The sequence below is a fragment of the Magallana gigas genome, chromosome 5 (assembly GCF_963853765.1).
Source record: "Magallana gigas chromosome 5, xbMagGiga1.1, whole genome shotgun sequence".
NCBI classification, from domain to species: Eukaryota; Metazoa; Mollusca; class Bivalvia; order Ostreida; family Ostreidae; genus Magallana; species Magallana gigas.
This window is the reverse complement of record NC_088857.1, coordinates 37557654-37585582: the sequence shown is the minus strand read 5'-3', so window position 1 is coordinate 37585582 and position 27929 is coordinate 37557654. Positions and strand designations below refer to the sequence as shown.

At 34.1% G+C, this 27929-nt stretch overlaps 2 protein-coding genes across 6 annotated transcripts in view; both read right to left on the bottom strand.

Moving 5' to 3' along the window:
* Window positions 1-6965, bottom strand: part of LOC105334667 (cytochrome P450 2B4) — a 37325-nt gene extending 30360 nt beyond the window's left edge. Inside the window, exons 1-7 of one of the 4 annotated variants that reach the window (XM_066084965.1) lie at window positions 6260-6943; window positions 4769-4988; window positions 2953-3076; window positions 2697-2850; window positions 2173-2309; window positions 854-950; window positions 225-434 (exon numbers count right to left, since the gene is read on the bottom strand). In XM_066084965.1, coding sequence (XP_065941037.1) covers window positions 225-434; window positions 854-950; window positions 2173-2309; window positions 2697-2850; window positions 2953-3076; window positions 4769-4988; window positions 6260-6626 — 1309 coding nt within the window. In that variant the 5' untranslated portion in view covers window positions 6627-6943. Of the gene's footprint in view, window positions 1-224; window positions 435-853; window positions 951-2172; window positions 2310-2696; window positions 2851-2952; window positions 3077-4768; window positions 4989-6259 lie in introns of all 4 variants that reach the window. The other 3 variants (XM_066084966.1, XM_066084964.1, XM_066084963.1) reach the window with 3 other exon arrangements.
* Window positions 6966-11744: 4779 nt separating this feature from the next.
* On the bottom strand, window positions 11745-26747 carry LOC105339794 (cytochrome P450 2B4). 2 transcript variants are annotated; one of them, XM_034466615.2, is made up of 8 exons: window positions 26397-26747; window positions 20692-20911; window positions 20424-20547; window positions 20099-20252; window positions 19686-19822; window positions 18830-18926; window positions 16403-16612; window positions 11745-16157 (listed from the first exon to the last, which is right to left on the bottom strand). In XM_034466615.2, the coding sequence occupies exons 1-8, from the start codon at window positions 26740-26742 to the stop codon at window positions 15970-15972; spliced, it is 1476 nt and encodes a 491-aa protein (XP_034322506.2). In that variant the 5' UTR covers window positions 26743-26747; the 3' UTR covers window positions 11745-15969. The 2 variants fall into 2 exon arrangements, with proteins under 2 accessions (XP_034322506.2, XP_034322512.2); XM_034466621.2 differs by having other exon boundaries at window positions 19686-19816.
* Between the last annotated feature and the right edge of the window lie 1182 nt (window positions 26748-27929).

Here is a 27929-nt window from a genome sequence, read left to right as displayed (position 1 = left end):
TTTGAAAAATATTGATCGATACATGCATGAAGATGGCTGATACAAAGAATCATACTTGTTTTCCTCATCCGAAACCCTTGACCAGCTTTGCGATTTTTAAATTACTAGTGGCCATGGGTATCCGATGATGCATCACCTATCGACTTTGACTTAGTTCTTTCCTTTTAAAGTTTAATACTAAAATTTCGATAAAACCAAAATACGAGCCCAAATCAAAAGTATACCTGCTCCATAAGGCATGAAACATCCCTGAGGTAGTTTTTGCTCTCCATCTAACCCAATAAAGCGGTCCGGATTAAAATCCTTAGGATCTTTCCAGAACTGTTTGTCCCGGCACGGAGCTTTGCATTCGATCATCATGATCGTGTCTTTTGGGATATCATATCCCCCAACCTGGATGTCCTTTTCCGGATAGTGGAACACCGTAAAGGTCACTGTTCAAAGTCAAACATAAGTATTGATTGGATTTTAACCCTGAGACATTCTACTCTAAAGTACGCAACCATACAAATGGGAATACCAAGCGAAGCACGCAAAATCTGAAACCAGGATAATCCACAAATCCGAAGTATTCCAAGTGTCCGAAACAAGTATGATATTCTTTATTTTTGTTAAATTCAAAGTAATTATAAATAAGGTTAGTAGTGGTCTATATTGATCACCATATGTAATTTTTACTTATTTGCACTATTTTGAATACCCAATTATTTTTTTTTTAAAATACGTCAAAAAATAATGCATCACCCAAATATTTACAAAAATAAAATGGCGACTGTCAGGTTAATTACTGGCGTGTGTAAATTATAAGCTGTTGGGCCAAACTTCTTTAAAAAGGAATACAATATGTTAGTACCCGGTGAATACAGTCTTTGAATTTCTTTGATGGTTGCCACGGTGTAAGGCGTCCGTGACCTATCTTGGGATTGCACTCTCTGACCTCGGCTAATCACCTGTCATCACAAAAAAACACAACCTCTATTTCAATCAACAACATACATGATTCTCTGAATGATAAACTTCATTGTCTTAAATATTTATTTTTTAAATATGATTTTCATTTCCTGTCCATTATTCCATTGTTCTATACTGGACGTATAAGACAGGGACTGGTGAAGTATCTGATAATAGGATTATAATACTAAAACCCCTTTTTAAGTTTATCATGTTTAAACTTTTTTTAATATCAATTTTTCAGAACAACGGAAAGATTAATTTTGAAAATATTATATAAGTGCTCATCTCATGATCTTACATAATCACAGGCACTGCACTGCAAGTGATAAATAAACTACACATATGTGAAATGTGGGAATATTGCAACCGGCAACAAGAGGCTCTATAAACCTATAAAGTTTGAAACAATTATTTTAATCTGATGATAATAAAGTTTTTACATATTGATCATTTTTCTAAAACGTTCGATTGTTGCGATACAAATGGCATTTTTAAAGTATAGTGGGTCATCTCTCCACGTTTTCGTTGATTAAAATAGGTTTGGTTTCCTTTAAACCTTAAATAGACTATGACAAAAATATGGAGCTCAGACCCACTCTATAAAAGAAAAGACATTGAAGTTCTAAAAATGAAACTATTTGGAGGTTTTGACACGCATACGTCAGTTTACCTATTTCAAATATTCAACATATCTAAGGTTTATAAATCGATGTTATGGTAAATATACATTGTTTTCAATAATTTAGAAAGAAATTGTGAGATTTGTTGATATTTTAATTTTATAGTACTAATATCTTATCTATCCTCATATAGACAGTTTATTCGCCTTATTCACCCATATTCTTTATGCTAACATAATATCACCTTTACAATAACACTGTGTCGTTAAACCAAAGACTGTTGAAATTTATATTATAATATAGATTATTTTTGAATTTCCAGGATTTTATCACAATTCATTATAGAACTTATTAGCACAATTTATTTTATTATTCTTTCATGTTAAATACTGAAATCTGATTGGTTAAAGGGGCATGGTCACAATTTTGGTAAAAAATTATCTTTCCCATTTGATTGTTTACAATGTTTCAGTAAGGCAACCAAAATTTGAGTGTCATTCGTTGAGTTATAAGTAGCTTTTGTTTACATTTTGAACGTTGAAGTGAATTCCTTCCTAGTTCGAATGAGTGTATAAGAAGATAATTCCTCTTGACAAACCTGATGTATTTCCGATCTACATTTAGACTGAACTTCCGGGTACTTCACCAGTGCCATCAGTATCCATTTTGTGCTCAGTAATAGATTATCTTTTCCAGCAAAATACATGTCAATCAAAGTTTGTAATAGGTCGGCTTCTGAAAGTACACAAAGTTTAATAAACTCCAAATGACAGATACCAGTTCAACAAAATAATACTTTTTATAGTTTACAAACTGTAAAGGAATGATTGCTTAAACTGAATTTGGTCAAAACTAAGCTCGTTAGCTTCCACTGATTACTTCATATACTAGTATTTGTTGTACAATTAATTGAACTTAATGTTTAATACTCGTACAAGGATCGATCTACAACAATATCTTCTTGGCACACGGTTTTCGTGAATTTGATAGAATTCACTTTACTGACCACGTAGTAATGCTATCCGTTGGCCTGATAAAAGAAGCAATTCATTATGAGGGACATATAGCAACAAATTCTACAATCATTTCAGTACTTTGATGCACATTTATTCGTTATCTTACCGGAAATATCGTTTTTTGATCCTTCCTGTTCGTAGTTTGATAAATAAAACTGAAGGAAATCTGTCGGCGGATCTTCGGGAGTGTCCCTCTTCTCCCTCATTATCTCTCGGAACCGGTTAAATATAATCTCATGATTATCAGCGGCTTTTTGAAACTAAATTATAAATGATAATAATATACATAATCTGGTTTCTAATAAAAGCATAATTTTAGTTTACATTGGAATGATTTTTATTATTTAATAACTTTTACACACTTTAGTCCGCTCAAAACTGGCCAAAAATGGAAGATAGTTTTCCAGGTTAGCTGAGGCTGTGGAGGCGCCTAATTCTGCCAGTCTGTCCCGGATTTCAATCATAGCTGGGTCGTTGTAACTGTATCTACGTTGAATAAAATACATGACGAATTTTATTTTTTCAATTATAAATGATGAAAAGAAAAGGTTTTTATTCTTTTCTTACGTTTTGACAAATTTGTTCAACTGTTATTCAAATTTTGTATTTTTTAATATAAGTCTGGTTCTCAAAATGAAAAAATAGCTCTATTAAAGGTATTGATTATGCTACCAACTTTGTATACATGTGATTTATCAACACAGGTTTAATTAAATGGTTTTATAAGTTAATTTTGCCAATTCAAATCATTATCTCAGTGAAAAAACCCGTACATTTCTCATTGCTGGATAGGTATGTCAAGTTACGAAAACCTTGACTTCGAAGATCTTTAAAAATATGCCGATAAAAACCGGGACTATCGATTATAAACAGTTTATGAGCTTAGAAAGAGTTTCTTTTAAATTTCACAAAAAGAAAGTGTGCGCACAAGATGGTAAGTTTGCAGGAATCCTCGACACGAATCAATTGGGATTTAAATGTCTATAACTTCGAAAGGCTATATACAGGTTTCAACAAAAATATATTATGTTGAGAGTCGAAGTACATGGCTATTCCGGTTATTAAAAAACTCACAAAGCTTTCAAAAAATGGCAATGAGAGGTAAACCGATAACTAGTTGGAAATGTTAATGCAAACATATTTTAATGAAGTTATATTGTGTATATCCTAAAAAACTAGTAATAAGAAAAGAATTTTTTATAGTGTTTATACAGCAGATCTAGAAATCAATAATAACAAATTAAAATATACCGGTATATTATAATTCAACATCATGTTATAATAACAAACATTTAAAACAAAAAAGTTAAATTAAAAAAAAAAAAAGACCACCAGTTGGATTTGAACCCAAAACACTGAAAGTATGTATTCACTAATCCAGGACGAAACCACTGAGCCATGCGAAACTTGTCAACATATGCTCTATAAAGTACTGTTTGAAACAACACTGTCATATCAATGGACTTTGTTTTTTATCCCTCAAAAAATAATTTGAAAAAGTACATAATAAGTCATCTCTGGGTCATCTCTCCATCTTTTTTTTAAAAAGCGACATTTTAAATGTTGAAATATGTTATCTTTACACGTTTCAAACTTGTGGAGAGAAGACCCAGAGACAACAGAATCATTTAAAAACAGTTGTAAATAAGTAGGATTTTGCATGAATTGCATCCTGTTGCTATATTTAGACCCATATTATGATAAAACCTTTTGCATTTCAAATATATTTCCACTCATTCCACATCCAACAGAAACCAAATAACGGTTATAATTCGAAAAATATTCAAAATTAATTGATGAAATTTTCACTCTCCTTGTGCGCCCAGATTCCTGCCGAATCTACATCTTAAGCGCCCACATTCTTTGTAACAAACCAGATTTATGAACCATAATTTGAGAAGAAAAAAATTATTTAGCGGTTCAATGTAAATTGTTTTGTACATTCCTACTAGGTCCCTTTCCATTCAGATAGAGACTTTGCCGGTGTTTTCTAAAGACTTAAATATACATTTGGGACTGATTAAATTGTTGTTTCGTTCGAGCATAAAACAGCTCTTGCATCTGCATTGAAAAAAAATGTGTTTGCTTTTAATATCTGTGCGTGCGAACTCCTCAAAATCTTAATGAATTGATGACATGATTCTTGTTATTATTGATGATTTGAAAAAATAAATTAACCTTTTTCCCACAAGGAAAGCAGAAAGAGAGTTGAAAGAGGTCTGTCTGATAAGAAATTCCAGATCGTAGGCAGACGACGTGTCTTTGACATGTGACTGGAATACGTCATACTCTGCCGCTAGATAGCGCTGTAAAGATGTAACCACACGAGAATCTTCCTGTGCCAACTTCAGAACGTCTTGCAAAGCCTTCCATGTATCACCGTTGCTCCATATGATACCTTAAATTGATAAGGTTCACAATAAGCTTAAACGCTCTCATGTACAAAGTCAGGCACTTTGTAGTTTATTGACCGATATTTTGAAAGTTTTTTTTTTCAAAATGATATTAAAATATTTCGATTTAAATATCACACTTTTTGATCAAAGACTTTTTCACAATGCATGAATGTAAATTAAAAAAATCAAAAATTAAGAATATATATTTGTCAAATTAAAAAAAAAAACACTTTCAATTTTGTAGTTTTATTTACCTGTTCAAGAGCATATTCATCTTATTTCAAAAGCATAAAACCAAACAGTAAGGAAAGCGACAAAAATTACGTGAAGAAAGAAGAACTTCCATTCTATCAACCCCCAATTATATAAAATACAGTGCAATACACATTCTTAACTGGTTGTTGTTTGGTGTAAATTAATAAGATTCAGTGAAGGAATTATGTCACCGTCAACACTTTCATATCCTTCCCTGTTCCTATTTGTTAAGCACTACTATTAGTACTAAAAACACACACGCACACAAAAAAACCCAGGAAAAATTCAATTCCGTTTGGAAAAACTATACCGGGGTGCCACCGATTCTCGCAGAGTACCATTTCTCGCCAGTTCATTGTTTCTTCATTTTTCGTATGATTTTATGTGCTGGTAAAATGACGTAACAATGCACTGGCGAGAAACGGTCATCGGCGAAAATTGGTTGCAGGCCAGCAAAGGCTTATGCACCCCCCCCCCCCCACCCCCCTCCCACTTTTTATTATGAATAATCTTGTTTTTATTTTTGTCTTAAAACGGATTTATAATAAATGTGTTCCCCACTTTAAGGAGTATGTCCACCCTTTCAGGTTTTTGCGACTTGAACACGTACCTGGTATAACTCTTCATCCGAGACTAAGGTGATTTGTCTTAAAAGTTATTTGATATAATTATATACAAACGGTTTAAAAACTGGGTCGCACACACTTACATTTCATTGTAAAATTGCTTTTAAAAATTTAAATGTCGATTCAACTGTATCTTTATTCTTATACTGCTTAGTAAGACAAATTCTCAAATGATTTGTTTAAAAAGTAGAAATGTTCTGTCGTTGCAAATAAAAACCATTGATGAAAATGTTAATTTATATCTTCTCTTTCATCTAATGTTTTCTTTAATGATAATATATGCATCGTTATTTTTTGCAACGAGAAATAAAGACTACAGCAGACAATCTTATAGTATACATACTAAATCAATAACTAATTAAATAGAACTACACGCCATTTTCTTTACCTACCTTTCCCTTTGAAGATCTTATTTGGAATGTACATCCAGTTCGGACGTCTTGTGGTCAAAGCTCCGTTTTTGCACAAGACTTCTTGAACGTGCTGATGTCCAAACACAAACACAACTTCATGGACACCCATTTTCAATCTAAAGATGTCGCCGTATTTTTTTTTAAATCTACGTACGTAGTAGTAGAATCCCTTTTTTCCTTTCAGCTGTAGAAGATTGCCAAAGATTGGCAACGCCCATGGCCCCGGGGGTAGACGGTACCGTCTCCCCCACAGTGCACGTGTGGCTGCATACGCGCAAAGTGATAGAATGGAAAAAGCTCCGAGAATAGTCCAAAGATCCGAAAATAAGGCCACTTGTCTCTCCATGTCTGACACCCGTGTTATCTCGTCAGGATAGTGTTGTCTGTGTTGTCTGGTTCTGATCCGTCATCTGTCAAACAACGGATGTATTTCTGTTCAATTGATATTGAACACTGACGAATGCAGGGGGAAAGCAGAGACTCATTAATAAAACGCAAAAAACAATTGGGATTGTTCATATACAATTAACATCCTCATCGAACGAAGCCACTCTTCTGAATTTTACGCGATTGCCTGTATACGAAAAAGGACCTTTCTTTTAAGTTTAGGGTTATACACGTTAATGTACATGTACAACGATGGAAAAGATTAATTGGACTATGGCTCTTTCTAACGTTAAATAACTGCTTTATCAAACAGAAATGAATAGAAACTGTTTATTTCAAAACACAGGTTCATTTGTTTTTAGCTAGAGGGCGAGATGAAAATCAGAGCGACCAACACAGAAAATGGCCGATATTTACGTATGGACGAGAACGATCTGAGAGGTCGTTTGTATAGTATGGTTCACTAAGCAAGAGGATGAAAGGAAGGACAGACACAAATAATGTATATAATCCTAGTCAAAGTTGCCCAATTAATTAAGATTTAAAACATTATACGACGAAATTTTGCATGTATGCAAAATTACACATGAGTAAAATTATATACATTTAAGTAAAAGTTTTGCTAGGCGTTCAGACGAGATTTGTGTAAAGTAAGTAAATCCTCAAACTGACATTTAAAATAAAAAAGATGGACCGCTTCACAGATCGTTAATTTTCACAAAATTGGCATTTTCTTACTACTTGGGTATAGCGCTAGCTTTTGATTTTTTCCAAATCAGGGGAACTAGGGGAAAAAGTCCGACCCACTGATTGATACGACAGAACCGTGTGTGATGCAGTTGAAAGGCTTTCACCAAGTTTAACAAAAAAATCATTTCAATACGATGAATGAGGAAAAACTTTATTTCAAGGTAATAGGTGGCTGCAGGTCTGTCGCCCACGTCTAAAAAAATCTATCGCATCGTTCTGTAACAAAATAAAATCCACCTATTTCATGACGTTTCTGATCATACACCTTTATTACCAGTATTTCAACATCTACTAGTATATAAGTGGATGCATGATGTATTTTCTTTTGAAAAATCCGAATACAAATATTATGAAGTCTTGCAGAAATTTTAAATTATGAGAAAATATCAAATCGTTAAGTTATGTTTTCACGTAGAGTTACTTCATGTATTGTTAACATTAACATTTAAAATTAAACAGTCATCAATTGAACATTAATTACAACTGTGAGGTTTTTTTATTGAATGATTATGAACTTACGCTAAAAAGGTCAAACGCGTCCTGGTCTTTAAAGTCAATATTGGTTGAAAGTTCTAACGTGTGAATTTTTTTCTCGAATGACACTATTAAACAAATATATTTCGTTTGGTACCTTTATAATTGTTGTAGATTTTGCAAACATTTAATCATAACCCAATTCATAATACTGTTGTGGAATCATTTAAACTTCGTAGGAGGCAATTTTCGTGGATTGCTTAAATTTTACAGGTTTCCGGGGCGTATTTTCGTGTATTCTCTTCCACCTACAAACGGAAATATGACTATATAACCCTAATTTATTTATTCGTTGGGGATATTAATTCGTTGATAAGAGGTATCCACGAATTCAACGAAAATTGAGCCACCACAAAATCAAATGATTCCACAGTATTTCGATAATAAATAATAATGATAATTTTGATAAAAAGAAACATTCTGAATTTTAATTACAAAAAAACCCCTCACGTTTTTGTGAGTAAAAATTTGAAGTAGAGAGCAAGACTTGTGAATACATGTATTCAATACTGTAGATTCCTAAATAACCGCGAGGAATTAATATCCGCTTAAAATCGCGAGAAGCACTCTTCGCGGATTTTAAAATCTCGCTATTATTTTCTGAGAGTTAAAAACTATAAGAAATAATGATGGAAATTCCGTGTTCGCGATTTTATATTCTCGTGATTTGATCCGAAACCGCGAGATCGCGGAATTAATTACTCGCGTAATATAAAGAATTTACAGTAGATGTTTTGACTGTATTCTTCCAATATACAAAGAGAAATATGTATATTGGAGCTCCAAACGACACGAGGTCTAATCTTTCAGTCATACTGTCCAAACTTTGTTTTCCATACATTTATCGTTATTGTTTGGTGAATGATTACACAGCAGTTTTATACAGATTGATCAACAGATGATAAAGATTTTTTATTTTTTATTAATCAGGTTCAACCCCTGACTTTATTTAAAGGCACTAATTAAAGTCTTGTTACAATACTTAAATAAATATTATATAATATAGATCTAACTGGGCATATTTCAAGAGGAGGAATACAATAGAAATTAAGCTAGTAACACATACTTGTGCCTAAAGCCACTCCCTATCTTGTTTTTATTGCCCACGCACTAAATGACTTAATCAACTTGGGAGACAAAAGGGAAGCAAAAAACATTGTTTTCTTATGCTACAAATTGAGTTTCAGGAAATCGTTTAACAAGGAAACAAAGGTATCCTTCCACCATGTTACTTGTTATCAATCATTCATCCGTGTATTATTAAATGCATGAAGGTATATTAATGCGCCAGTACGAAGATGGGGGTTTTTGACCCCCATCTATAGGAAGCAAGATCCCCAGTTCCAATATGTAATGTGATAGGTGTACCTAAAGATTCTATAATCACTTTTGTTATCAGTGTATCTCTGCTAACAGGGCGGGGGAGATATTTACCTTTTTAAAAACTCGTAAAGGGGAAGTATTTTCCTATAATACCTACCTGAAATAAATTACTTCCTACACGAGTTTGAGTTTCGAAGGGATCGGAACAAACTTCAAACGTGATGTAGGAAATAACATTTCTGAATTAAATTTCTACAGGAAATACGTGTATCCTTTAGAGAATATATTTACTATGATGAATTCAACTGGTAAAAAGCGTATCTTCATCATGAAGACAACGTTCGCGATCATTCGTTCGTACGAATATTTTTTCGCGATTATTTCAGCAACAGTTTACGATCCAAATCCTAATTCATCGGTCGCATGAATTGTTTGTCGCTTCTGTTCTTGCGCCCATCGAGAAAGAACCTTTACAAAAGTGAGTTATAGATGAAAAAGATATATTTTTGCAGTGGCGTCGGAGGCAAATTGAAAGGGGGGCTTGACTTATCATCAGCAATCTTATCAAGCATAAAAAAGGGAAACTTTCCACAATAATGAAATTCCAAATCCGTTGGGGGGGGGGGCAACTTTCAAAATTATGAAATTCTTAATCCGGACTGGCCCCTCTCTGCTACCTGCCAGATAGTTATGTCAAACGTGGCAAAAAATGTGGGGGTACTTTGAGTTTTGATATAGAGCCATTTGAACAAAAGCTTGGACTTTGGGTAGTTGTGTCAATCGGCAATGTGACGTAGGCCTGTCTATTTCATTGCTGGCCACTCAGTCTTCGCTCTTTGAAATCAACAAGATTTGTCTGGCTTTTTAGCAAGAACTACGCATTTATATTTCGCTTGAAACCAGCGTCATTTTAACGTTGTTTCGACACAAGGAGTAGATAGTTACATCCTACCGAAAGTCCAAGGCCTGGTTCTAAATAGCACAATTTTTTGAAATGTGTTGTTTTTAAAGAATCAACCCTAAGGTACCACTTGTGAAAGGTTTAGGTTTGTGAATGAAAACATTTATTGAGGAAGTATTTCAATTATAGCTTTTTAAGAGATGCAAGTGCTTTTAATTTCAATTTCAAGGACTTCCTGTTTAAGTGGGCTTATCCATTTAGTATCACATTATATAACTTGCTTAAGATAGATGTATATGAGTAAACAATTTGTCAGAGCCTGTTTATTCACATATACTAAGTCCATTATTCACCTATTAGTCACTATTCATTAAAAAGACACTTGTGACAGCTAATAAATAAAACTATAGTAATATGATTTTTTTTAAATGATACCATATAAAATGTATGTCCATGTATAGGTAAAAAACATTGGGAAATACGTAACACGGTTCTCTAATAATTGTCTAAATGTCTGCTGGGAAATAGTAAAACTTCAAATAAAGAATGAATAAAAAATACAAATGTATGTTTATTCGTTTTGAGCTGCATATATTTATTTCCCATCAGAATCTATACTCCTATATTAAAATAATAGACTCGAATTTTTGGTCTTTAATACTGAGAAATCGGAAGAATACTGTCTTTTGTTTTTTATATTTTAAACATCATTGGTACTTGAAGATTACCAATTTGTTTTTATTTTTTCTCAGTTAAGCTTCACTAATTAATAATCAACGAAAATTCCTCAAAAAATCCCGGAAATCACTTGGATTTTTTGGATTTTAGAATCTTGCGCTTGCGCAATACATTCACGCTAACGGGATCTTTAGTTTCCACAATATCACATCTGCATGAATAAACTCAGAAAATTCAAATGATAATACAAATACGGATAAATTTTTATTGGACTTTTGCTATATATTCTGTTCATATATATTAATGATTTCTTATGAGAGAAAGTATAAAATAACAAATATAGATTTCAACTAAGTACTTACTTTTGTATTCGTGATGACAAAAAATATTTTATTACATGCAAAAATGGAAATTATATTTGTTAGGAGAGTGAAGATAAGATATGTTTTATCGTAAAAATGAATAATGTCCTACGGACCCAGTTTTACAATGAGTTTCAAATAGGTTTGTTGTGGTGAATTTAACTGTTATTTTCAAGGCAACTTCATTAATTTTCCCCAAAATCGTTCCGGAGCGATTCTGCTATATTCTGCTACATTACGGGTATAAGGGAGGCATTCTAACTGTGGTGAGGGCCTTTCCTGAGACACAGTTAGATTATTCAAACTAAGGAAAGTGTAGTGAAATTAATATCATTATAGTAGGCTTATAACTTTGTTATGTAAATGTCAATAATAAGGTGTGTCGATGTACCTATTTCGTAAATGTCCGATATGCAATGTCAGCCCGTGCACGCACGGGTCAAAGTCTAGTGATATTAATACATATTTCATATTCATCTAATATCATTATTCCCCTGTAATGAAATAAATATATTACACTTAAATCATGTTGAACACAAAATAATAAATTTTATTTAATAACAAACCGATGTACAAAAAATTATGTTTTAGTACCTTCGTTTCTGGAAAGCAATTCAAATGAAATCTATGGTAGAAACATAAGATTAACTAAATTGCAAAAAAAGAAGAAACAAATAAATATAGAAATTGAATGATAAAAAAAATAGCCGTGGTCGATAACCAAGTTTTACATCTTACTGCAATCTGATTAAAATCAGATCTTTGATCCGCTCCGACAAATTCGATGTCGCTCCATTCTTTGATCCGCTCCGACAAATTCGATTGTCGCTACAGTCTTTGATCCGCTCCGACAAATTCCATGTCACTATGTAGCGACATTGACTTTATCGGAGCGGATCAAAGATTTAATCAGATTGTATCTTACTGTAAAGTATGGTGGCATATTTCTGTCCCTTGTGAGCAAGTTATTTTTCTATTAATTATGTGGACATGCAAGATAAATATGTTGACATGCAAGATAGTTATGTCAACATGCAACTAATTATGTTGACATGCAAGAAAACTGCAATCAAATAAGAGTTATAAAAAATCTCAAATATCGCCAAAATGTGACATTCAAGATGCTAGATACGATACCTATTGATGTCAACATGCAACTTATTTATGTCGACATGCAACTAAGTTATGTCGACATGCAACTTATTTATGTCGACATGCAACTTAGTTATGTTAAGATGCAACTTCTTTATGTCGACATGCAACTTATTTATGTCGACATGCAACTTAGTTATGTTAAGATGCAACTTCTTTATGTCGACATGCAACTTATTTATGTCGACATGCAACTTAGTTATGTTAACATGCGACTAAGTTATGTTGACATACAATTAATAAGTTGCATTTCAACATATTTATCTCGCATGTTAACATAGCTAAGTTGCATGTAAACATATTCATCTCGCATGTCAACATAAGTAAGTTGCATGTTGACATAAATAAGTTGCATGTTGACATAAATAAGTTGCATGTTGACATAAATAAGTTGCATGTCAACATATTTATCTTGCATGTTAACATAAAGAAGTTGCATGTCGACATAAAAAGGTAGCATCTAGCATTTTGGATGTCACAAGTGGGCGATATTTGAGAATTTTTTAGATTTTGTATAATTCTTATCCGATTGCAATTTTCTTGCATGTCAACATAGTTATGTTGCATGTTGACATAATTATCTTGCATGTCAACATATTTATCTTGCATGTCGACATATTTGATGGAAAAATAACTTGCACACAAGGGGCAGAGATATGCCACCATAGTAAAGCCTTATCACAGTCAAAAACTAATTCGACTGACTGAATATATCCTACCATATCATAAAATTGGAAGTACACAATTATATGAATAATGAAATTTTTTTTAAAGAACATTGGCTAAATCGGGTCATTAAGTCAAAAGTCTACATTATGATATAGTCACACGTAATCAGACACCGCATACTTAGACAGTGATCGGCTGGCCCCTTGAAGTTTTAACATCACTGCTTTAAATTGTTTACACTTGCAATGCATACTCCTTACTTAAATTATAAGAGTTTTTGAAGATCATTTTGTTAAAGTACATGAATATAGCTGATGTTGTTAAACAAGAGCAACGTTCCTATGTACATGTATTAGACATTACAATTTGGATTGTTACATTACATCAAAATACTTTAAATTAAGGTGTGGAAAAGTACCTTATAGTTTCAAAGTTTGGGGAGTTTTTTAAAATTATTCACTTTTAAAAAAAATTCTTGGTAAAAATTCGGATAAATCATTCTGCATTCATTAGAATATTTGTATTCTTTAAAAGGTTAATCTGACTTAATTTCATCATAAGATAAGTGCCATTAGTACCCAGGAAGAATCTTTATTTTAAAAAGTATTCGTAAATGAAAATTTGTTTTAAATACTTACTGAAGTATGAAATGCATGCATATCAAGTTTTCAAATAGTTTGTGTTGGTCTAATCTAAACTTCAGAGTACACGAATTGATTGCAATGTACATGTATAGCGTACACCGTACGAGGGTTGATCCCAACAGTAATGTCACACATTCGGTAAAATCGTGAAAAATCGGCGTAAAGTGACAAAATTTTCGTGCTTTGAGATATTCACCAATTTAATTCATATCTGATAATTTTAATGCTTTGTGATAGTTAGAACCATTTTAACAAGGCCTTGGACTTTCGATAAAACGTAACTATCTATTTCTTGCGTCAAAACAAGTTTAAATGACACTGGTTTCAAGTAAAATATACACAGATTGCGTAGTCTAAACTCAAAAGCCAGACAAATCTTGTTAATTTCACAGAGCCTTGGCTGAGTGGCCAGCGATGAAATAGACAGGCCTAAGTCATATTGCTGTTTGACACAACTACCCAAAGTCCAAGCTCCTGTTAAAATGGTTCTATTTCTGAAGATAATATATATTATAAAGCGTGAGGTGAGAAAAGTCGCCGCACGCTAGTATATTGTAGGTTTTTTCACTGATTTACATATTATTTGGCATAAGAACAATTTCAACAAGGTCTTGGACTTTGGTAGGACGCTACAACTTATTTCTTGTGTCAAAACAAGTAAAAAATGACGCTGGTTTTGAGTGAAATATACATAGATTGCCTAGTTTTAGCCTAAAAGCCCTGACAAATCCTGTTGATCTCAAAGAGTCATGGCTGAGTGGACAGCAATAGACAGACCAACGTCACATTGCTGTTTGACACAACTACCCAAAGTCCAAGCTATTGTTAAAATAGTTCTTTAAAAAGCTAGACTGAATTGTTAGATGCTACTGATAAGTGAGGTGTTAAAACTTCGATTGATACAGTAATAGTAAGTGTTTTGTGTGTACAATACCAAGGAAACGTTGATATATTGTGAGCGATGGTATATTGCGAGGTACAGTGTGTTCGATGGAATATCTCATGTAAATACCTGTATTGTTCAAAAGTATATATTATTAAATTCAATTATTCAGGTTACCAGTATATAATACAAAGGCAAATTCGAACAGAAAACTTGAAATGCTCTTATTTTTACTTTCAAATTTTTTAAAAAGTATGTACTACTAGTATGTGGACAGAAACATGTTAATTTGTTTATTTACTGGCCTTGATAAACCTCTAAACACATGACATGGAACACATGGAATGGTGTAGCAACAAACCAAGTTTGTGTTCCTTATCTTAAAGGGAAGTATTTACGTGGACCTTGGTTATATTTTATTTCATAAAAATCAAAATTCTTCTCAATGAACGAAGAGATCAGTTGGTTCTATAAGTTATTTACTTTTTGAAAGAAGGTTGAAACTGGTTAAAACTAATGCAATCTCAGTGGCGTCGGAAGCAAATTGAAAGTGGGGGGGGGGGGGGGGGGGGCTAGACTATTCCTCAGAAATCTTGACAAGCAAAAAAAAAATCAAACATAATTCCCAAAATCATGAAAATCCTAATCCGTGTGTGTGAGTGTGGGGGAGGGGGTGGGGTGTATACCTATAGTTCCCCCCAAAAAATTCTTACCTACCAGAATATTTTTTCCAAATCATGAAATTCCTATTCGGGGGGGGGGGGGGGGGGGGGCTAGTTTACCTATGACTCCATCTTCTCAATATTTCCACCTTTTAAAGGTAAATTTAGGAACAATTATCTTTGCTGCGAGAAAAGGGGGGGGGGGCTGAACCCTCTATGATGCTATGTACCTAATGGTTACGTCTAACATTGCAAAAAAAGTGGGGGGCTAAGCCCCCCCCCCCTACCCCCTCCCTCCCGGTTCCGACGCCCATGAATCTTCTCTTTGAACATGACAATATCAATTGTGATTTGGTATTCACTTGGTATTGATTGATAACAATAGCTTAAGGGACATATATTGCAACTGACAACATTTTTAGTGTAAAGCACCGAAACAGTTTGAGCTCTGACAGCCTCCGAGCAACTGAACACACATATACACAAATAAAAAGTATGAAACGCCATAGCTGCCTTCTTCATATAATAAAATACAATCTTCATATAATAAAGCACCATCTTCATATAATAAAGCACCATCTTCATATAATAAAGCACCATCTTTACATGAAATAGCCACATAAGGCAGCAATGGCGTTCCGTAAAAAAGAACATCGAAAGTTCATAGCTGCTGTTTGGTCACAACGTCACATTCTGATATAGATATATCTATATCAAAATCATATGGCGTGTCTCGGTTAAGCTTCATTCCAAAGGTTCTAACTTTATTTCTGGGAAGTGCAGTGGTTGGAGGCCAAAGAAACTGAAGGCGTTTTCAAAAGACAATGGTTGTTCTGGGTGTTTGGTTGTAATCTTGAAGTTCTGTATTATATTTGCCACAAGAAAGTACATAAACATGTCTGCTACGTATTTTCCTATGCAGTATCGTGGCCCTAAAGTTTAAAATAAAGAAAATGAGCAATAAATACAAATAAATAAATCGAGACAAAATCCATTTGTTTCATTTTTTTATGTCGGGAACTCAAAGCCAATCACCCATGTACTATTAAATTAAAGACTGGTTTTGTGTTTCTGATGACGATGGCAATTAATGCTACTTCTTTGTGGTGAGGAAAGACTCTACAAAAACCAATATATTGCACATGTGTAGTTTATCGCATCGAAACCGAGTATTTACCTTCTCCGTAAGGAATGAAGCAACCTTCTGGTAGTTGCCCCTCTCCATCGATTCCCAGAAAGCGGTCCGGATTGAAGACTTCGGGATCCTTCCAAAACTGTATGTCCCGGCACGGAGCTTTGCATTCGATCATCATTAACGTGTCCTTTGGGACATCGTATCCCCCAACCTGGATGTCCTGTTCCGGATAATGGAATACCGTGAAGGTCACTAAAGCAAAATGTAAGTTATGAATTAATAACGATGTATACTTGAATAAATTTGATCCATGTGGGTTTTCTGTAGTACAAACATTTGGGAACTTTCGAAAAGTGTGTACACGTACATGAACGGTAGCTATAGGCTTTGTGAAAAAAAAACCAACAAATCATTTGAGCATCAGTACAATTTAGTTTGAAAATTGATGGTAAAAACAGCCAAATGCAATATCCCTAATAAAGATATATCCTCTCTTATCTACAATAGCTTTGCCGGTTGAAGGTACTGCAGTGGTTTAAAAAAAGCTGGGGGAAGCAAGGACAACAACTACAGAGGGCGGACATTCTAATAATTTTTTTTACCTCAGCCGTTAACTCAGGTGAGCTAAGAAAATTATACAAATTATACAATATTCGGGGATCTCTCATGCTTTCTGAAATTGTAAGTGCACCTATAGATGGGTGAAAAATTCATGTGTAAAAATTTAATTAAAATACATTGTTTATAATAATTAATTATTAAAATAATTAATTTGAACATAATTATTAAAATATGCTTTTAGAGAGAGAGAGAGAGAGAGAGAGAGAGAGAGAGAGAGTAAATTAGAAATGACAAAGATGATCGAGCAAGATATCAATCAATAGTTATAAAGTGACAAATAAAGGTCTAGTATATACCTAAATTTATGTTTTATGTTTAAAAACGTTTTCACTGGGGAACAACGATGTCTATATATATATATAGAAAATAAGATGAGTTGATGTAAAACATAGCGCTGTATTCTAATCAACGTATGCCAAAATCTTCCCCGAATATAGCATAGGTCGTAATTTTGCTGGAGGCACGTTGAATAATACGTGAAATCGATCTATAAAACTTTCTTCAGGGTTACTCAGTGTGAATCATTCTTTACCTTTAAGATCCGCCACTATTTTATTTTTCCACTAAGCTTGCGCCTGAGTTACCTTTCCGTTTCATTATATGATCATTCATTCGCATTTCAAAATATTTATTGCCTGTATGCAATTTCGTTTCGGTTTTTTACGTCATTCCTATTTGTAGACACTGCGCGCATGCCGTCGGCGGCAAAAGAAAGTTTACGATCTATACTTAAAACGCTTTAAATAACACCAATACAGGATATACATGTAATTTAAAGACCTTAATTAATTTATTTGCCATTTTATGAATGATGATGATTTCTTTATCTGCATCACCCCCATTCTCTCTCTCTCTCTCTCTCTCTCTCTCTTTGCCATTCAAGTCGCGAGCGGCAATGTCAAAACTCCACCCTACTACAATCTGATTGGACAAAGGTCAGTCAAAACATTACGTTGAAACTTTTTTGGAGTTACCGCCTATTAAAGGGGCATGGTCACGATTTTGATCAAATTCTATTTTTATGTTTTTATTATTTACAATGCTTTAGAAATGCATTTCGAATGATCAAATAAAATTTGAGAGTCATTCGTGGAGTTATAAGCAAGATACAGGGCTCACAATTCTTTGTCATGTAAACAAGGGTCGTGCCCTGTTTTTGTTTTCATAGGTTCAATATACCAGTAAAAAAATTTCCAGCTTATTTGTCTATCTTTTCCATTGATTTAAGCATAGATGAACAGTTTCTAACGTTTAACACATTCGTTTTAGGTTTAAAACTGAAATTTTTACTTCAACGTTCAAAATGTAAACAAACGCTTTGTTTACATAGCGAAGAATTGCATGATCGGTAACTCGCTTATAACTCAACAAATGACACTCAAAATTCGGTCGCCTATTTAAAATGCCTTTCTGAAGCATCGTAGATATTAAAATCGGAAAAATAATGTTTGACCAAAATCGTGACCATGCCCCTTTAAACGCTTCTACGTATTTCGCTGTATGATTTACCGGTATCCTAGACCAGATTTTCAAGTTGCAAAGCACTGGTAATACAATTTAATTTTAAAATATGTATAACATAGGAAATAAATTCGTTATCCAGGTCCGATCAAGTATCTACGGTGATTTACCCCGGATTGTATTCCATACACCCTTCAACCTGCAGCCTCAGAGTGTATAGAATACAACCCGGGGTAAATCCTCGAACACCCTTGATTGGACGTTGATAATTAATATTGCACGATACTCATGAAGCGTTAAAATAGTTAATTGATCATTGAGAATTGACCAAATATTGACAGTCTAATCAGCTGATTTCTTTAAAACAATGGAATAACTTCTGTGTACCCGGTGAATACAATCTTTGAATTTCCTTGATGGTTGCCACGGTGTAAGGCGTCCTTGACCTATCCTGGGATTGCACTCTTTGACCTTGGCCAATCACCTGTCATCGTAGAAAGATAGATTATTGTTGTATCTATATATATTAAATGTCATAATCAGGAACCCTAAGGTATTTATAAATATGAATTGAATTGATGATGGTATCTTGGGACAAAGAATACTGTGAATTCGTCAATATTCATTTATTGCCATTTTTTCGTGGATTTCATTGTTAATTTTATCAACGAAAATAAATCTCTATTGAAGTGCAGTTTCTACTAACATTTTGGATTAATGAGATCATTGGCCACGAATTTGCGTGTCCTTGAAACAGTGATTTTCATCGAGTCCACCAAAATTGATATCGACGAATATTAGGAATAGCGAAGCTACAGTACATGTAGTGTGATTCAAATTCTATAAACGTCAGAAACACGTGCACATGTACGACTTTGTTTTTGTTGTTTTTATGCCCTTTGTTTAATTATACGTTGTAATTAAGAATTCTCATATCTACGATATAAACATGGCCATAATTTGACAACATTTTTAGAAAAAGTCTTTGAATTAATTTAATTAAAAAAATATTTTATTCAAAAATATACATACAAGTTATAAGTGAATCTGGATTAAACAGCAGGCAAAAATAGCCTATATATTAGTTCTCTCCATCTGAGTCTTTGAATTACTGGTACCTAATACATTTATTGACCTCACACTAGGAACAACATATTGTACAACGATGTTTTGATTTTATAAAGGGGCAAATTTCCGTCCGCGTTCAAACGAGTGTATAAGAAGATAATCCCCGTTGACAAACCTGATGTATTTCCGATCTACATTTAGACTGAACTTCCGGATAGTTCACCAGCGCCATCAGTATCCATTTTGTGCTCAGTAATAGATTATCTTTTCCCGCTAAAAACATATCCATCACAGCTTGTAGGAGATCTGCTTCTGAAAGTATACAACGTATATAAACTCTATGGCAGTTCATAAACATGATGAAAAAAAAAATTGATTTACTGATACCGGTATTATCATTAACACAATCCAACGATAATAGACATTTTTTTAAATAAAAATTCTATTGAAAAATAGGAACGATATTGTCAAAATTTTCTAGATATGGCAATTTAAAATAGAATTTTTACAGTTTCATCATGATGAACATGGCATTTATACAGAATCATTTGTTTTCAATCATATCAGTACCTTGATGCGCGAACTTACCGCATGTACTGTTTTTCAATCCCTCCTTTTCGTAGTTTGATAAATATATCCGAAGGAAATCTGTCGGCGGATCTTCCGGAGTGTTTCTTTTCTCTTGAATAATTTCTCGGAATCGGTTGAATACAATTTCTTGGTTAGCAGCGGCTGTTTGAAACTAAAATCCAAATGATAAAAGCAACCAAAATTTTAATTTTCTTGTAAAAAATTGAAATTGACTCATTATACATGTATAATTATGCAAGACTAATTTTTTTTTTGGTCTCTTTAAAGTTTAATTTTAGTTGATTGAAAAGTTTTCAAAACTATATTAAAACTATTTACATACTTTAGCCTGCGTAAAGTTTGCCAAAAATGGGAGATAATTTTCCGGATTAGCTGAGGCTGTGGAAGCACCAAATTCTGCCAATTTGTTCCTAATTTCGATCATAGTTGGATCGTCGTAACTGTATCTGAGTATAATGAAAGTTAAAAAAAAAAAAACAATTAAAATGATTCCAAACTCATAAAATAGACCCCTCTTTAAATATGTTATTTTTGTAAATAGAAAATTTAATATTGATTAATAAATTATCATATTTATGTGAAAGTTTAACCTTTTTCCCAGGAGAAAAGCAGAGAGAAAGTTGAATGACGTTTGTCCAATCAGATATTCCAAATCGTATGCAGACGATTTGTCCTTGACATGTGACTGGAATACGTCAAACTCTGTCGCTAGGTAACGCTGCAGAGACGCCACTACATAACTATCTTCCTGAGCCAATTTTAAAACGGACCGCAATGCTTTACATGAATCCCTGTTGTTCCATACGATACCTAAAATTTAATAGGTACACAGTATGATTTAAACAAGAGGCCATGGGGCCACATCGCTCACCTGAGCAACAATAGTCACAACTCTGATTTAAAATGAGCATGATATATAAAACAAAATGTTAAAAAGGTTGCTGGTTTTATCCACATATCACCAAATTTCTTTTGTTATTTTAGATTTTTCTTTATTCCTATTTACCACCCCCCCCCCCCCCTCCGTCCGTCCCTCCTCGTGGTGCCAGATTTCTTCAGGGAATCATAATCATCATTCATTCTACACAATCTGTGCTTTTGCACAAGTTTCAGCTTAATTTTTTTTTTTGGCTGAATGCTTTTTCAGAAGATTTGAACAGATTTTTCTTTATGTCTTCCCATGTAAATATTTAATACCCCCCCCCCCATTGCGGCCTCATCATACCCTGGGTACCATGATTTGAGCAAACTTGAATCTACACTACTCGATGATGCTTCTAAGCAAATTTGAGTTTCTCTTACAAAATAGTTTTAGAGAAGATTTTCAAAGATTTTTTTATATCCTCTTATGTAAAACTTGATCTTCCCCATTATGGCCCAACATTACTCCCGGGGACCGTAATTTGAATAAAATTGAATTTACACTACCTGAGGATGCTTCTACACAAGTTTGAGCTTTTCTGGCCTAAATTTTTTGAGAAGATTAAACATTTATTCTATATATTTGATCCTCCCATTGTGGCCCCACCCTACCCCAGGGGCCATGATTTGAACAAACCTGAATCTACATTATCTGAGAATGCTTCCACACAAACTTGAGCTTTTCTGGACGAATTGTTTATGAGAAGAAGATTTTTAAAAATGCCAACAAATTTTCAAAAACTCTAAATTATCTCCCTTCATTTGAGTAAGCTTGAATCCCCTATACCCAGTGATACTTTGTACCAAGTTCGGTTGTAATCGGTATAGTGGTTCTGTATGCGAAGACGAAATATGAAAAGCTTACAACGACGACAACGACAGACAACGGTTAAATTTCTCTTTTGAGCCTACAGTTCAGGTGAGCTAAAAATGGTTCAATGATAATGCAAACTTTCATCGTAAGAGTTTAAAGTTTGTTGTTATCAAAATGTCACACTTTTCCATCAACAATTTTATTTTTAATGTATGACTGTGATACCGAATAAAAACAAGCGTTTTCACATAAAAAAAATGCGATTTCATAAAATATTAACTTGAAATACCAATACTTTATAAATATTTCTGATTATATTATACTAGAGTAGATTTAAGGATGCCAGTTATAACATTGAAAAAACCCCAGACATTATGAAAGAAAAAGAAATGGGTATTTAAAATATACCACAGAAACACACCCTCACCGTCTAATGCAGCCCTTACCAAAAAGTCAATACAACATACCAGTTATAGTTGATGAGTGGAGTCTTCAACTGTTTTCATGGGAGAATAAAATTATATGTCAATGTATCTGATCGTCCTCAAACAAAAGCTTTAATTAATTACTGAAATAAAAAAGGATAAGCGTTTCCCGTAGGCTTAAATGGCCCACAACCCCTCTCACACTCTCCCCCCCCCCCCTTTTTTCAAAAAGAAGATGGGTGAATAAAGCGTGTAAAATGCCCATATGAGGAATGATAAATACTGCAAAATTAGAATATCATTGAATCTGATAATTTTTTCTGTAATTCCGTAATAAACTTAATGCTGAACACGACAGATACATGACATCGGTATTCCACGATATTGATCAAGCTTCCGAGTGTGATGTGCGGCTCTTTTGGAAACTTGTTAAACGTCAGCGACCCAGGAACACAAGATTCTATCAGGAAATCGAAATCGATGGCAGACTTGTTGACAACCCGGATGAAATTGCAAGCTGTTTTGCTGAGTATTTTGAACAAATTTATAACCCAACAAAAAGCAAAATGTTTGATTCAGAATTTTACAAAACCATAGAAAACTCATATTTGTTTATTCAGGAAAACTCACGACTTCAAACACTTTCGAAATTACCGGGGGGTGAAGTTACCGCTACCGAAATATCCAAGGCTATCAAAGATCTTAAACGCAGAAAAGCACCTGGGCTCGACTGTATCCAGAACGAACATCTCATATTTGGAGGACCCCGACTCTTCGCCTGCATCTCACACCTCTTTAATGCAGTTATCAACATAGGCAGAATCCCATCTATCTGGAAAACAGATCTCATTATTCCTATTTACAAAGGCAACAACAAAACAAAGAGCTCACCTGACAGCTATAGACCGATAGCTCTTCTTCCTTGTTTAATGAAACTTTTCGAAAAAATTCTTACGCTTAGGATTCGTGACCATGTTCTCCCTTCCGTTTCCTTTCCAAATCCACAGCAGCAAGGATTCCAGCCAAAACTTGGATGCATAACAGCTTCATTCAACTTACAAGAAACCGTCTTTCATAACCTTGAGCAAGGTAGTCCAGTATATGTTGCTTTTCTCGACACACAGAAGGCCTTCGATACTGTGTGGAGACATGGTCTGATGTGTAAATTACATCAACTCGGTGTGAAAGGATCGCTTTGGACCCTTATCGACGATTGTCATACAGACACATCTTGTTCCGTTGCCGTGAATCAGAAAAACTCCAACTGGTTTCCTATATCCCAAGGAGTGAGGCAAGGAGGAGTCCTTTCAACATTCCTCTACTTAGTCTTTATAAACGATCTCCTACAAGAACTACAAAACCAAAACCCAAATACTGGAATCCACAGCATTAGATCTTCAAATCCAGCACTTGCAGATGATATTTCTTGTATAGCCTTATCACCACGAGGTCTTCAAACCCTTCTCAACACAGCTTACGACTTCTCTATTCGATGGCGATTCAAATTTAACGCAAGCAAATCTAATGTTCTATATTTCTCTCCAACAGGCATCAACAACAATTCTCTTTCCTGGAAACTTGGCCACGACACCATTAAAATTTCAAAATCATATAACCATCTTGGTATTCTTCTAGATGCTAAGCTTGACCCAACAGAAAGAACAACAAAAGCATGTAGAAAAGGTCAACAAACGTATTTTGCTCTCAAAATAAGTGAACACCTCAATCCCGCAACTCTTTCCAAGCTTTATAAACGGATTGTTCTTCCTAGTGTTCTGTACGGTAGTGAGCTATGGTGTGACCTTAAACAGAAGGACAACCGCGCTTTGGATGTATTTCAGCACTTCATATGTAAACACGCCATGAATCTTCCAAAACATACAAGATCAGATATGTGTGAGTCAATCTTTGGACTTTTACCAATAGCCTCCGAAATTGACAAACGTAAATTACAGTTGTTTGGCCGTCTCTGTTTAATGGACACAAAATGCCTCACGAAAAAGATCTTTCTTCATCGCCTATTTTCATACCTCGATTCTCCAAACTGCAAACACTACGGCTTTATTCCCGACGTAATTCACCTTCTGGATAAATATAATCTGTTAGAACATCTGAACTCGTATCTACAAAATGGATTGTTTCTAAATAAACTTGAATGGAAAAAGACTGTAAACTCAGCTGTGTTCTACCACTTTACAACTTTTAGATCAAACCGCATGCTCCGAGACAACGACTTTACTCAATTCAGACATATAACTGGAAACAGCAGACCAGACTGGATATGGAAACTTCCTAGCGACGTTCAGGAAGTTACTCTTTGTAAATTTATTGTTAAGCTTTGGACTCTCCAAGACCTTCCCCCGCACATCTGCAGTTTATGTCAAAAATTGTTCACAAATATTTTTGAACATGTTACTACTTCTTGTGATGGAACCTATTTATTTAGAGAAGCCTGGTGGCAAACTGTTATAGAAAATTTCGACATTAACTTATCTGCTGACCTATGTGGACTTAGTAATAACGACCTCTATTTGTTTCTTTTAGGCGCAAGGTCACTCCCAGGCCTTTCACTTATTGATTTTTCTTATAGTTTACACCTTCTTAATTTCCGCCTAATTAGGGATGCAGCAGCATGTTATTATAGAATATCACGTGTAACATCCTGTCCATACACATAAATGTCACAGGATTACAGTGTCATATAAATAATAATACTTTATATTTTGGTATTGCCTTATAGAATGTGTACACCTGTAAACTTGTTGGTAATTACGTATTATATGTACTAGATCTTGCATCATAGTAGACCTATATTATATCGTTTTCTCTACAATTGTCTATATGTTTGTTTTGTAAATATGTTATGATAATCTCCTTTGGGAGGAAATAAAGAAAGAAAGAAAGAAAGACACTGAAGATAGTTAGAAGTTACCCTTTTGTAAACTTGTATTATAAAATATCAAATATATTTAATTGAAAAAATGTGTTCAATTTGAAATTGTATTTTACGACTGAACCGAATGGGCAGTTGTGCCATCTTATTCCCCCATTTTCTTTAGTTTTACAACTCAATTATACTAAATATGAATTTCACAAAATGTGATGTTGGTGTATCTGTCTTTCAAAAGGTTTTGAAATTTTTATACCACTCGTATTAAGCCATTGCAGTAACCGTCATCTAAGATGGCGATGATTGCGAAAAGTCCTACATTTTCAGGTCGAAAACACTCTTAATAAATGTTATCTTTCTGGCATTTTACGTATTGTAAATGTATAATTATGTAAACTTGAAGCAATATCAAGCCTACTATAATACAGCACATGAATTAAATGCAAGCGGTTATTGCAATACGAGATGCCTCCCAAACATGGACAAGAGAGGAAGATAAACTTCTTTAAGTGGATGAAGAGCACAAACAATTTCAACATTTCCTTCCCTGTTTCGCCCAAGACAAGATATTAAGTTCAAAACAACTGCATGAATGATATAGAACGGGCAACTTAATTTTTCACATAAAACTGCTAGAGGGAGAAGAAAGACATTAGTTATCCCAGTCTCGTAATAAGAGAATTGTGTTATCAGTTACCCCTTACATGTTGATATAAATACGATGTTTTATAAATCTTGCTTTTCGTTTTATATTCATTTTTCTTTTGATTTTTACGTAAGTTTAAATAAATAGAATCTGATTCTGATTAAATAGAATTGGAAAACTCAATTTTAAAAAGGAAGGATTTTGGTATTTAAAGGGGTTTTGGGATGATTAATGAAACTTAATTAGAAAGTGGAACAAATTTTTCACTACACGCTTAATCATTCGGACAAACATTTAATGTGTCTAGATACCTACATGTCTTTTAAACATCCGGTATAGTAACAAACTTTATGTGTCGGTGAAAAGGCAATAAAAAAAATGTAGATTGTTTCTAATTGTCTTTTATATTAACATGACACTTCCTCGGCAGATTGTTTTTCCTTAATTGATTTAACCTTATACTTAAACATTGCTTGAATAAATGCCGTATAATATGTGTTTACCTTAGAATTAGTCAATTAATGTACAAAAAAGTATTTCCCTTGCAAAAAATGTAATTACCACTACAGGTTTTCTATATCATTCGACAATGTGCCTACCTTTTCCTTTAAAAATCTTATTTGGAATGTACATCCAATTTGGACGATTTGATGTCAAAGCTCCGTTTTTGCACAAGACTTCTTGAACGTGCTGATGTCCAAACACAAACACAACTTCATGGACCCCCATTTTCAATCTAAATATATCGCCGTAAGTTTTTCTAAACTCCAGCACATAGTGGTAAAATCCCTCTTTACCATTCAGCTGTGGGAGATTGCCTATAATTGGCCACGCCCAGGGCCCCGGGGGTAGACGGTATCTTGTTCGCCACATTGCACATGCAGCAGCATACGCGTACACTAAAGCAATGATGATGAACGAAATGAGGATGTTAAATATGTCCATGCCATGTGTCGTATTTATATGTACAGCGGAGGCTGATACTTTTAGTTCAATTAATGTATACATGTATGGATGGTGACAATGATAAAAGATCACAGGCACTTGCTAAAGTCAATTGGCATTTTATTTGTGAATAAATATAAGTGATGTCAAGAAAAACATCAGGTATAAATCTCTTACACGTTCTTGTCAAACGTCATGTCTCTAGCAACAGTAACATTTAATGGTTTTTTTTCCCTCTTTATATTACAAAGTTTAAATTGAGCTATGATGACAAACGTATAAATTAGATTATGCCATGTTTTAATGACACGGGATTATGTCTTTCGAAACACTGGTTCATCTAAATTGTCTTTAGCTAGAGGGTGAGGATGAAAATTCATAGTAAACTGTTCATCTGATGTCTATTGGCCGAGAGCGATGACCAAAAGATGATTTATTATATTGAATTGGATTGAAAGAAGAAGAGAGAATTTTGAGGACCCCCCCCCCCCCCCCCCCCATATATGCAAGACCCATAGAAGAGGAATGTCAAATCAGTTTTGTTGTTATCATCGTTCTTATAATATGTCAAGTTTAACTAGAATAGCTCATAAAAGTGTCTTAAAAGACCTCCAAAACCCGGGAGCTTCTGGCAGCCTTAAGGCGGCCCCCAGACCCCGGCCGCTCCGGACCCCCTTAAAACAAATCCTGGATCCACCATGCACTGATATGATCCATCCAGTTTATATTCCACACACAGTGTGCTATGTTATGTCTGGAAAAATATTATATTTCTGACCTTCTTATGGACCCGGATAGCAGCTATATTCAAGTTCTGACTGTGGTAGTCTTCACATGCAAATGTTGCGTCTCTTGAAACATCACCTTTAGAATTACAATATTTTCCATAACGTTATTGTTTTGCGACTTTTCGTATCGTAGAAGAATGCATATTGCGAAAATTGATTGAAACTGTTAAATAACGCTCCAACTCCGAAGTTCCAGTCTCTACCTTTTTACAAATTCTAAACTGTACTCGATTAGTCTTTTCTCCTCTGGCGTCATTGTCAGTGTTGAAATAAAAAGAAATATACAACAGATGACCATGTTGGTATTATACATTAAATGTATTTATTTGTTGTTCTTCACTTTTGTATGTATCTGCTCGATCTCAATATCATCTATCGTTAATTTGATCATGAGAATAT